Source organism: Platalea leucorodia (assembly GCF_965183815.1).
Source record: "Platalea leucorodia genome assembly, chromosome: 3".
Lineage (NCBI taxonomy): Eukaryota > Metazoa > Chordata > Aves > Pelecaniformes > Threskiornithidae > Platalea > Platalea leucorodia.
In genome coordinates, this window is record NC_138825.1 from 69,202,950 (window position 1) to 69,215,585 (window position 12,636).

Sequence of the window (12,636 nt, forward strand, 5' to 3'; positions counted from 1 at the left end):
TCAGAGTTTTAGAAGACTAGAAGTCACTAGCTAGCTACTGCTAGCTGCCCTCTACAACAACTGCCTTCGTTCACTTTTATTATTATCACTATAATTTAAGACTAGGGAGGAGGGGAGTTACTAATGACCAGCATGGCTGTCCAAAAAAAAAAGCCTTAAATGTTAAAAAACAAACAATTCTTCTGCTCATATTGTGCACATGTTGGAAAAGTCTATTCATATCAACGCTCTGTTCAGTAAGAAATCTTTTCCAGTTGGCACGATTTCATCATAAACTTAAATAGAACAGACTGGATGCTTACAAGACAGTGAGTTATATACTACCTTTTGTCATGTTTTTAGTCCAACATTTATGATCTTCATGCTTACAATTAATTATGATAGATCAATACTTCAACTAGACATTCATTCTTTACATTCACTTTGGTCTCCTTTATATTGCAAGCACAATCAAATTGCACCACCAATTTCACGTTCAGTAACTGACTGAATTAATCTCCAGTTAAGGGTTTAGAGTGTTACTAGTGAAATTGAATTTGCTGTGAAATCTGCAATTCATTATTGGTGACAAACACTGGGGAAACCAAGGGGCTGCATAATGACACTACATGATTTGTAAAACTTCTTAGCCACTTGCAAGTACTACACAAAGCTGAATTAAAAGGCATTTGTGAGTGCTGGTTAAAAAAACAGTTTAGTAAAGCAGACAGGAACTATCTGGAAACATAAATGCTTGTATATTCATAAAAATTGACTCCATTTGGGAAAAAGAAAAACAGCCAAAGCTCCAACTACTGAATTTTATGATCATATCTGGTGAGTCAGAAGTATCCAATTCAAAGGTTGTTCAAGATATTAAGACAGGAAAAAACATGTCCCAGGTAAAGGACACTGGGGTGGGGAAATCTTAGATAGTTAAGACACCAAACAACAGGACCCTAAACCAAGCAGGCACTAGCTAAGGAGTCAATATGTATTTTGTTATTTGGACAAGTTTTGCATCATCAGAAACAGTACATGCATTCTGGTATCTTTAAATTATCTAAAAGACATATGGAGTCCTGAGTGTAAGCACCTGCACAGTTTTATCTAAGCAGTATGCCTGCCAACTAGACTCAGGTGCTCAGAGCTAAGCATTTCCAGACATGAACCTGTCAAAGTATGTACTGAAGAACAGGTGATGCACAAAACAAGAATAACAAATGATGAAAGTCTATTCACGGAAGGGTGGATGTATTTTTTAAATTAGAACATGTTATCCTACAGCACTGGCAGTACCAAAACTCCTGCAGAAAACCTCCACGAACACCTTGAGACATACACGTCAAAAACTTTCATAATTTACCCACTTGGTTCGCTACTGGTGAAGTTGGCAGCTCTGGCTCTGAACTCCACATACAGTGTTTAAAAAAATTCAGGTGTTGCTTGAGCATCTCAGTCATCATTAGCGTTATGAATGCAGTAATGAAACCCTGCTGTGTTATTAGTGCAAGCACCATGCAGACACAGCAGGCTGACTGCATCTCCTGTCATTTAAAATAGCTCTTCCAGCTGACAAGGAATGAAGAACTAAGAACACTTGCTCACCGTTTGCATGTTTTTTCATTAAGAAATTGCTTCACCTTTGTTTAGCATCTCTTTTAACAGTATTAGGTGAGAGAAGCAGCAAGAACAGAAAGGAGACCTAAATACAATATTCCCTGGTCTCAGTGCCTCAGGAGAGGCACTTAGTGTGTCTCAAAACAAAACAAAAAAAAAGCCAACATGCTTCACTGTGCTGTTGTCACAGCTACAATTATTTCAAACGCTAAAAAAGTACCACTCTAAAAATGAAATAACAGAATTGAATACAGTTTACCTGTACTGCAAGACCCACAAAGGCACTTAGTATTTACTTGGGCATCAAATTACAGTTTGGAATCAATGGGAAGTCAGGCACCTAGGCATCTCTGCAGGTGGGATTCACAGAGTTCAGTTTTCCAAGAAAAGCATAAGCAACTTTCACAAGTAACCATATGTTCAAACATCTCTTTTACACTATTAAGCGGCTTGCTCAGGATGAAAAGTTTATCAAAAACTGAGCAGGAAAAGGAAAAGACCAAAGCCGGAATGGTCCCTTAAATCACTACCCAATTATTTTAAAGAAATGTGTGGCAATTTTACAAAAACTCTAACTCTCATCATAAAAAACCCAAGTGTGACAGAAATAAGGATCAAATGCTGAACAGCACAAACTTTTCATGAATGCAATAGCTACTATTTTACACAATATAATCAAGAATTCAAGCTTACCTTGAATTCTTTCACCTTTTCCATGGTTATCAGGCGCCTTGATGTGTGGCTGGAAAGCATCTGCTCACAGTTGCTAATAAGTTTCAGGCACGGGTGGCGGGGAATGATCTCTTCTGTATATCTGGAAGAAATAAACATTCATGGACCTGTAAGCTCATGAACTGGAACACCTGCATCTGAAACAAAATTCATACAGATTCTTCACAAAGTGGCTTACACTAGAAAGTTAATATGCATTTTAATCTGATTAAAGAAATACAGGTATTGGTACTCCATACATCACATTTTTACATCATATATTCCAATCATCTTGTGACATAAAACATGTAGAATAAATTAAAACTTCACAGTAAAAAGACCCCCCCCACACACACACACATTTTCTACATGTATTTACACAGTGTTAATGTATGCACACAGGCCTGCCTGTATCATTTCAAGTAGAAAATATCTCAGCCAATCAGGAATAATAACTTATGCAATCAGGAGCTGCGATTTAAAAAAAATGTATTCCACAGTCAGCATATATAAAGTGGCAGGAACAAGAGACTTAACTCTGGCTCTCTAAACAGAGACCATTACATTTCAATTCCAAATCATATTAAACCAGCTCTTATTAGACAGTGACATTCCTGGACTTCAGAATTTAGTGCTACAAATGTATCACATTGTAATTACTTTTTCTAAGGGTAAGAAAAAAAAATCCATTATCTTTTAACATCAGATGGTAGCAACACTGGCTTGCAATTAAATATTGTGTATAGAAGCAAGCAGTTACAGTGTTTTAAATGCCATCTCATAAGCATACTATTTTCTATAGAAACAGCTTTCTCTAGATTGCTTTCAATCCTTCTGTTCCTCCAAATGCTGAAAGAGGGATTTAAGAGCTTTGCATGAGACTAGAAGAACAAGAAGTACTGACCTAGCTAATAAGATAAATACGAGATCAGACATCCTTCCTATATATTGAAATGTAGATCAGCCAGTTAGTCTACGTTTTTGTAATAAGTTTTCCTGTAATAGTTACTACAACGTAATACAGAAAACGGTATATGGTATTGTCAGTGACTATGATTTCATATAAAATGCTTGCTCTCATGACTCCCCAATGCTCGGGGGTCAACAGAAGTCAGACATTAAAAAGCAGAACTAAACAACTTTCACATCTATCACTTGAACATAAAAGATACAAAGGAAGAGCTTCATATTGTTCCTGTAAAGAAGTGGATTTTCTGAATGCACTTTACAAAGTAAATGTATTGTTTGGGGAGAAAGAGAAGTCAAACACAACTCAAAACACGATCCATCTAGGTGCCGATGGAAATCTTGATATTTCTTAAAGATAATAGTGAGCTGTTAAAGAAGTAAGATGATACCAAATAGACTTGTAAATAGGAAAAAACCCAAACAGCACTGCCTCTTTGCATTGTTCCAAAACTTCCAGATTGCAAAACAACATTTCAGTCACTTCTCATGTGTGAAAGCAAGTCACCACTTCTGCTAGGTGAAGTCAGAACATGCTTTTGACAAAGGAGAATCAAATTAATTCTCGATTGTTTTTTCTATTACATGAGACTTTTGATGCATCTAGTACCATCTAACTGCCTCTCTCTCTTACAAAGGTAGGCACTCTGCCACAACATCTTAAAAGTTTCTTTTCATAACCATATAAAAGCCTGACTGCAAAGGAATTAAAAGAATTCAGACTCAACAATGATTGCAATGTCAGATTGAAAGAGTAAACTTCGGAGTGAGATGCTATCTTGCAGAGGGAGAGATCATTATCACTTTGTTAAAAAGCCTTGTCTGTTAGCATTAATGCATATGTTTCTACATTCTTTCAGGTAAAACTCAGAACATTATCAAATAAGAAATACAGTAGCAGTGGTTTTAACAGACATCCATTTTAATCCAGTTTTGTTTTTAATTTAAGGAAATACACAAGGATCTCAAATAACGTATGAACCCAACGGCAGGTGTTGCCAAGGGATATTTGATAGCACAGCATATTAGTAGGCAGTATCTTATCTTCCCCCCACATACTTGCTTTAATGTTTGTTCCTGTGTTCATCATCACAGCTGAAAATAAAGTGACTATAATAATATTCTGTGCTAATATAGTGACTTTGGTATTTCAACCTTCATTGCATAGAGTCAATTCATAGTAGTATGTACAAACTTACTTTTTAAGAGGCAACCCAACTAGAGCTTGAGAGAGCTGCCCTCCCCAAAACAGCAGCTAAAGTAGAACTGGAACGTGCAGTTCATAGTTACCTACTACTGCTGTACCAAGGAAGCAATACCAATATTCAATGAGCAGACAAAAAGCTCTGGTATCTTCACAAACAGAATAAATTCAGTAATTCCAAACAGAGTTTATTGACATGGAAATCTAAGAATTCACAACCACACATGGGTCTGTCAGGGTTAAGCATGTATAGGCAGACATTTTGAACAATTAGCTATAATACTGTTAATGGCATTCATTGTTTTGTTTGTGAATAGTCTTACAAGGAAAAAAGCCTAAGATACCAATTCTATCATTAAAAAAAAGCAAGCTACTAAATGCACTCTTCTGTTATGGAAGCATGTAACAGAAATGGCTCCTTTTGATTTCCAAATTTTCAAAACAGCATGTGATAATTAAATGTAGGACTGTCACAAGCCATTTCCATGGTGAAACGAGGGAAAACAACCACTTTATATATCAGTATAGTTTGACTGTACATAGAAACATATGACATTGTGGAAGCTACCTTCAGAGCACATCTACATCTGGAAGACACTTAGAAACAGCTACTGTACATCAAGTCCCCACTTTACTATGAAACAGTTTTGGAAAGGAAAAAAACAGATGTCTTTCCTTTTAAATCCAGTTCTAATCCCAGGCTGCACTACTGAGCAGACAGCATCCTGCAGTCTCTGCTGGCCTCTCTCGTCCACAACACCGCTGCTCCCCTACACTTCCTGCCTCTCACTGCCATCTCTTGGTCACTTGACTTTTGATTTCTCAGAAGAAAGCTAAAATAGTAGTGCCAAACACCAAAGAGCCAAGAATGTTCTCTTACAGGACCTTGTCATGCACCTCAATCAGCTATTCTAGTAGAAACACATATTAATAAGAGCCTTGCTACTGTATCTTGGAAATCTATCTGCACCTTGAAAGTCTAATTTTCTAAGCTTAAACCTGAACCCTTTGGACATGCATTTGCTAGGACATGTAAAAGCTTTTTTCTTTTTGGTAATAGTCAGGAATTATCTCCATCCAAAAAACTGATTTCAAAATCTGCTTTCCCTCATATGAAGTTTTAAAATATGAAGTCTGAGCATTATTCTTAAGTGCTAGTACTATGGAAGTTCCAGCTGTATTATGCCCCAAAACAAAGCACAGTGAGAACGTAGCATCCGTTCTGACAAACTACATACCAGAAATCAAGAATACATACTCAGGCCTGTATATCGGCAGCCAGTAAACTAATCTTCCTCCCATCACCAGGTATTCTGCTGCAAACTTCAATAGGTCAAAAAAGATGTCGCTTAGATGGTAATTGGATGAAACGAAGATGTGATTTTCTGTGCTAAACAAAAAATTCACAAGTGTAAACACAAAAGCACAGTAAAACCTCCATTTTTAATTAAAAAAAAAAAGCTAAACAAAAAAAACCCAAACCACAAAATAGCACTATCTGAGATTTGAAAAACTACCTAGGACAATCTAGGAGTACAACTTCTACTATGAGGAGTATGACTTCCCAAATTCCCCTACTGGCTCTTTAGTACTTGTGGAAGTCAAAGAAATCACAAGCACATTGGGAATAGTTATTTCGCACAGCATCTTTCTTAAGGGCAATTTAGAGTACAAGGCAGAAGACAAGGAAGGCCGGGCAGTGGAGGAGCCATGTGTTGTCTCTGAATAGAAAGGACAAGTGGAAATGCAAGACAGAAGGTTACGGTAAAATAGAGGCATTCCATTTTACACTGATTCCACAGCTCACAGGGACTGAAGAGAACCTTCTGAGAACAGGAAACACAAGGTAATGGTGGCTCACAGAGACGAGAAATAGGATTTGAAATCTGAACACAGGCAAATGATAAGCACGGAGAACAAAACCAAGAGGATTTCGGGAAGTGACATACTAGTTTTGCAAACAGAACAAAAAGGGCTTTTCTCCTTTAATTATTATTACTATCTTTTTTTTTTTAACTGCTGACAGCCAATCAAGAAATAATAAAAATTCTACAACTGTGACAGGGTTTCCATTAAGACATTTATATTCTACAACAGATAAGACAGCTTACCCACCTTCCTTCAGCTGACTTAACTGTTTCCTTTTGTGAACCCGTTCTGCGAGTAGCTTCTCTGATACCGTATGGTGCTATACAAAGCAAATGCATAATGCAGAGATGAGAACCTCACCCTCTGTCTAAATAACATACAATTATATTATACATACACAACAGTGCACAAACTGTGGCTTATATAATGTTAAAAAAAAAAAAAGAAAAACTTTTACAAAGTAAAAGTCAGTACAGGTAATTTCTTCAACATCTATTAAAAGTTTCTTGCTCCAAAAGGTTACTTTAAAACTGTTTCAAAGAAAGCCCTTCAGCTGTAAGAGGCTCTTGGTAGCCTAGACGTTTGCTACATTACAAAGGACAATGCTTTTCTGTTTTGTTCATTAAAAGATATTCCTTACATTTCCAACATGTGACAAATAATCCCATCCTCTTTTGTTTGACAGACACAAACATCTCCCCTATAGCACTTAGCTAACCTTTTTCAAAATGAAATTGTATATATTGGAATTTCTTGCCAACACATTACACAAAAGGTAATTCTCACACAGACAGATAAGAAGAACCAGAGATGGCTTTTTCTCATACATTTTTGCACATTTCTAATAGCATAACATAATTATTTCACATTAAACACATTTGTTTTTGTGAGACTTGTTTCAGCTTCATGGAAGCACCAATATCACCATTTTTTAAACGCAGTTGTTGTGACACAATTTGCAAACTCAGTTCTGAGTCACATTAATATTCTGCATTGTCTTATTGCCAAACAGGCCAAATAAAAATTAGCAGGCAACCCACAAAGAAAAGTCACACTCCCTATTCCTAATTAATATGAATGTGTCATCGTAAGAGCCAGCACTAGAGATCAGAAATTGGTGTATCAAGGTCTTTTGTTTATTCCCTTAGCCTCTACTCCCTCTCATGCATGACAAATGGTGTTAAGCACATCGGTTTCTAAAAAAGCAGAAGATCCTTTCAAACGACTAGTGCTTCTAGTAGTTAAGTGTATCAGAAATGCATTAAAATTTCTCTTTGGAAGCATTCCAATAAGCACTTAACATAGGTCTCCAGAAGTCCATCAGAGCTGCATGGCAGACTCCAGTGTGTTACAGATCAAGTCCTAACAGCAGCATGGACCATTCTGATAAGAAGTCTCTGTGCATCAATAAAGCTGATGCATCTTTACTGAATGAGACTTCTTCGAAGGATGATTTTCAGCCATATTGACTTCCACTGGTGAACATAATATGGTATTACTGCCAGCTTTGTTACACAGCTTTGTTAATTACCCTTAAAATAAATGCAGAGGTGTCAAATGCAGATCCAATTTCCATAGTGCTGCTCTCAACGGTCATCTTCTGTAATATGGAAACTGCAGATCTGAGCACTCATCAAGACATTAAATCAATGTACATAGGCATAGACATAGGCAATAATCTTTTAATCATTGTTATTAGGAAACAAAAAGCATTAACAAACTTACGATCTGTAATGATTGCGTCAAACAACATCCCTTTTCGCCATATTGGCCTTGAAGAATCAGAAACTAGTGCATCAAGGTAGTATTTCTCTAAACCATACTGTCGGAGATTAGCTCTGATATTCTCATCTGGCCCTCTCCATTTCTGGTTCTTTCTGCTTGCCTTGCCTGGGGGGAGAGGGGCGGGGGCATGGTACAGAAAAAAAAGCATACTCAACAACAAATTATTTTATAGGAAAAGCTTTCATATACTCTATCACTTATTTTAAAGGAAAAGAATTAAATGTCACATACAAAACCAGAGTTTATCTCCTGCCTTATTCTACTCACTGTCACAAGTATTTGTGATAAACTTCACACGTAGCAAGGAATAATGAAAATACATGAGAAAAGTTTGGCTGTACCATCTGCACAGGGCGTCACAGAACACATTTATAAATATGTTAGTTTGTAAGATGTTCTCACTATCCATCAGTCATAATCCTGTCCAATAAGTCAGATACAATTTGCACTGCAGTTTTTCAGAGAAGTAAGAATGGGATTAGACTTCCTGGGTTAGGTTAGGAGAAGCTTCCTACATCACAGGCTAAGAAAGCACACAGCTGTTGTAATTATTATTTGGAACTTTGTTTTGGTTTTCATTATTCCTTTTATTAAATATTTCCTGCTTAAAAAATAAGAGAATAGCCTAGCTAGGATACATGTAAATTGATCAATAAAAATAAGCATGACCAAATAAATCCTATGAAGATTAATGTTGCTTTAAAATCCACTAAGTATCATCCAGTACCATCAGTATTCTTAAATTCCAGAGTGTAAGATTGCAGTGGCTTAGAAATATGTAACATACCTAATCCATGGATTGTATTGTAATCTATATCAGTACCACACACATATGCTCCAAAGTGTGCCGAGGAGATTAGAAGGCCACCTATAAAGGGGAGACAAGGGGAAAAGTATAAACTGTTGTCATAAATGTTATCTGTGTTAGGATTTTTTTTGCTCAGGAACTTCAGGAGTTTACACCAGTAGCACACTAGACCCAAAGCTAGACCCAAGAAAAAAAAAAAAAAGAAAGAAAAAAAGAATTAAAACTACCAACCAGTTAGAATTACTATGCAACTATAATCAGAGATAATAACACTAAGTCCCTTGTCTGCTATACCTGATCTTCCTTATCTTGCTATGCCCTATGTCACTCCTTATCTCCAGAGACTGTTCTTAGGAGTCTGTTTATGGTTTGCTGTATTTCAAGGCTGTAAGATCCTTTAATCATTACATGAACCAAAATTTTTAATTCTGCTTTGCAAGTAGCAGCATTTCAAATTGTTGGCAAACAATCTGAAAAATCATCACCAAACGAATGGCAATTCTACCATGTCTGTTCTCAAAGTCAGTCTCTTTAACTGTGTCTAAAATCAAACTCATTGTATAATGTGGCCATTCCCTGAGTAAGAAGCAACGGTCAAGAACCTTGTAAATGTAAACATCTCCAATGTAAACAGCAATATCAAAAAAGTTTCTGTAATTGTTTTGCAGTGTGAAAGCTATAGACAGATGCATTTTTTCCGTATGTCGCCTATTTTGTCAGTACATTTATTAAGTGTACTCATCCTGCAAAAACTAATTTTTTTAATCAGTACTGTTGTGATCTGCTTTCCTAATTAAAAAAAAAAAACAAACTACCAAAAAAGCATGTGTGATTTCCCCTTGGAACTGGGCAATGGTTGAATAGCCCACAGAAAACAGCAAATGACATTATCTCTTTAACAGCTTCCAAACAAAAATGGACGTACAGCAGAAGATTACCAAAGAGCTGTGTTGCTGAGTTGTTAATAAGGAGGTATGTAGCTAACAGAATGGTTTAAAACAGAACAGTGACTGAGAACAAAGCTGCGAACCCCACACTACTGATGTCAATTGCTTATGGATACCAACAGTCCTGCTAAAATAAAGGGGATGATTGCTGCAGGACGCAGAGTTGACCAGCACAGGGAACAACGCGCAAGCTGGCTGTGTGGGTGACACCGGTTCTCCCATTCGCCACAGTGTGGAGAGGAGCATCCCGGGTGGCTGCATTGCCCCGCGCCACCTGCTCAGCACCAACAAATCCCTAACACTCACTGCGTGCACAGGCTGAAGATCCCATCTCAGGGCACTAGAGAACTTCTACGTCATATGCTAATGAACTCTATCAAAACTGAAGGTGAGGTGGAAAGAAAAAAAAAAAATTCCTCTGCTTTTTCTTGTGAAATGGATCAGGGAAAAGCAAGGTTACTCACCCCAGAGGAGTCACCCATTTCCCTTCTCGGCTGCAATCCCTCAGAACAGATGGGCAGTACCTCCAGAGGGTCAAGAGAAATTTAGCTAGCCCTGACCCCAAGTATGGCATACCACCCAGTCCTATAAAAAAAGTAAGAAGAAAGTACTTTGCCCATCTAAGAATGTTTTTAATCACAGGGAAAAAAAAAGTTAGGAAAACATGAACTTACAGCTTTTAATAAATCTCAGCTGGTACTACTAGTTCAACTGTGTTCACAGACAAGGTGCATGAATACTTAAATACTCCAATATGGCCAGCCCTTTGACCTACTATATCAAACAGTTGTATACAAAGGGTTAATCAGAGAATCAATGTGTCCCCTGATGACAGAATGATGATGGCACAGAACTTCATGCCTTTCTATCATATACTATTTCCCCCATCTCTTCAGCACAGATGAGGGTCTGGTCATACCACTATCCTCCAGGATGTCAAAGAAAAAATTCCTGTCATTTGCAATTATGCAGTATCATGAATTGGCAAAGTAGGGACAAACATCTTCCAAAGGTACAAAAAATAAGCTTACTGAGATAACCAGAACAGACTGTCTAAAGGACTCAGGTAAAAGACTTGATTTATTCTTCCAGAAACCTTCAGGCTTCCTTCTGCCCAACACTGAGGCAAGAATATCTAAACAGTTTATGGAAGTTACATTTTACAACTCAAAAACAATCCTGGCCACTCCAATTCTGCTTTACAAGAAAGGGGAATCAAGTCTCCTAAACGAGCCTGGTCAAAAGCACCGTTCATTCCAAGGACAAATTGCAATTCTCCACTCTTACACTACTGTGGAAGACTTGTGATTTGGCTCATCCAGCAAAACCAGTTTGTTTCCAACAAGCAAGCACCGTTTTGCAAGGCCATTCTAATTTGGTACTCTTTACCTTTTCAGCATAAAAAACAGGAAGAAACCAAGCCAGGTATTAAAGTTGCGCCAATAAATAAATGTGAACTGCAGTTTCTTCAAAGTACTCCTCAAATCCTGAATGTATGTTCTTTCCAAACCCATCAGCTCAAACCCACTGCATCGCTCTCTACTCTGAGCTACCTCCCAGAATTCCAGTGGCAGGGTGCTGTTGCACTGACAATCTTGAAAATCCTCTAAGAGACCTCAAGAGACTATTGAAATTCCTGGGGTTTACTCACCAAAAGTAGGTGCAAAAGCCACTGTTTAGTTGTTTAGTCATAAATACACTTTACTAACAAATGGCACGCCACCCAGTTTCTCCAGTGTCCCTATATACCTTTAATCTCAAGCCTGTATATTACAGCTGCCTAGTGCAATAAAACCACAAAAATTGCAATTCAAATCATTAGGCAATTTGGGGAGAATTTTGTATGTGTTACACTTTTGAACTGAAACACAACATTTATCTTGAATTTCTACAGTTTCACCACTTCTGTGTGATTTTTCTTCCTCTAACTTTACCCTTCCCTTTTTTTCTTCAACTTTCACTCCCAAGAGAATGAATGCTCTCAGAGAATTTTTTGATTTTGGTTTAGCAGATTTTTGTAAAAAGACACAAAACCATAGACACTGACATGAAACAAACTGCTTAGAGATGAAGTAGAGGAATTTCCTCAACCCTTCAGAGTACTACTCATCTGCAAGGAACACAAGCATAAGGAGGAAATTTCATAAGACATTATTATAAACGCAAAAAAATCAAGTCATATATGAACAAAAATTTTAAACAAAAACATACAGTTCACTAAAGCCCTGTGTTTCTGAAAATATTATATCCCTGGTCTGTTTTCTGTGGTACAGAGAATCATAGAATGGTTTGGGTTGTAAGGGACCTTAAAGATCATCTGGTTCCAACCCCCTGCCATGGGCAGGGACACCTTCCACTAGATGAGGTTCCTCAGAGCCCCATCCAACCTGGCCTTGAACACTTCCAGGGATGGGGCATCCACAACTGTTCTGGGCAACCTGTTCAAGTGCCTCATCACCCTCACAGTGAAGAATTTCTTCCTAATACCTAATCTAAATCTACCTTCTTTCACTTTAAAGCCATCACCCCTTGTCCTATCACTACGTGCCCTTGTAAAAAGTTCCTCTTCAGCTTTCTTGTAGGCCCCCTTCAGGTACTGGAAGGCTGCTATAAGGTCTCCCTGGAGCCTTGTCTTCTCCAGGCTGAACAACCCCAACTCTCTCAGCCTGTCCTCATAAGAAAGGTGTTCCAGCCCATTGTTCATCTCCATGGCCCTCCTCTGGACTCGCTCCAACAGGTCCATGTCC

At 37.8% G+C, this 12,636-nt stretch overlaps 1 protein-coding gene across 5 annotated transcripts in view; it reads right to left on the reverse strand.

Moving 5' to 3' along the window:
• TRMT11 (tRNA methyltransferase 11 homolog) overlaps nt 1-12,636 on the reverse strand; it is a 33,167-nt gene that overhangs the window by 5,744 nt on the left and 14,787 nt on the right. For 3 of the 5 annotated variants that reach the window (XM_082306891.1, XM_082306890.1, XM_082306892.1), the window contains 5 exons: nt 8,922-9,002; nt 8,075-8,239; nt 6,596-6,668; nt 5,739-5,870; nt 2,293-2,413 (listed from right to left, as the gene is read on the reverse strand). In XM_082306891.1, the coding sequence (XP_082163017.1) occupies nt 2,293-2,413; nt 5,739-5,870; nt 6,596-6,668; nt 8,075-8,239; nt 8,922-9,002 (572 nt within the window). Of the gene's footprint in view, nt 1-4; nt 1,950-2,292; nt 2,414-5,718; nt 5,871-6,595; nt 6,669-8,074; nt 8,240-8,921; nt 9,003-12,636 lie in introns of those variants that run through there. The other 2 variants (XM_082306893.1, XR_014227663.1) reach the window with 2 other exon arrangements.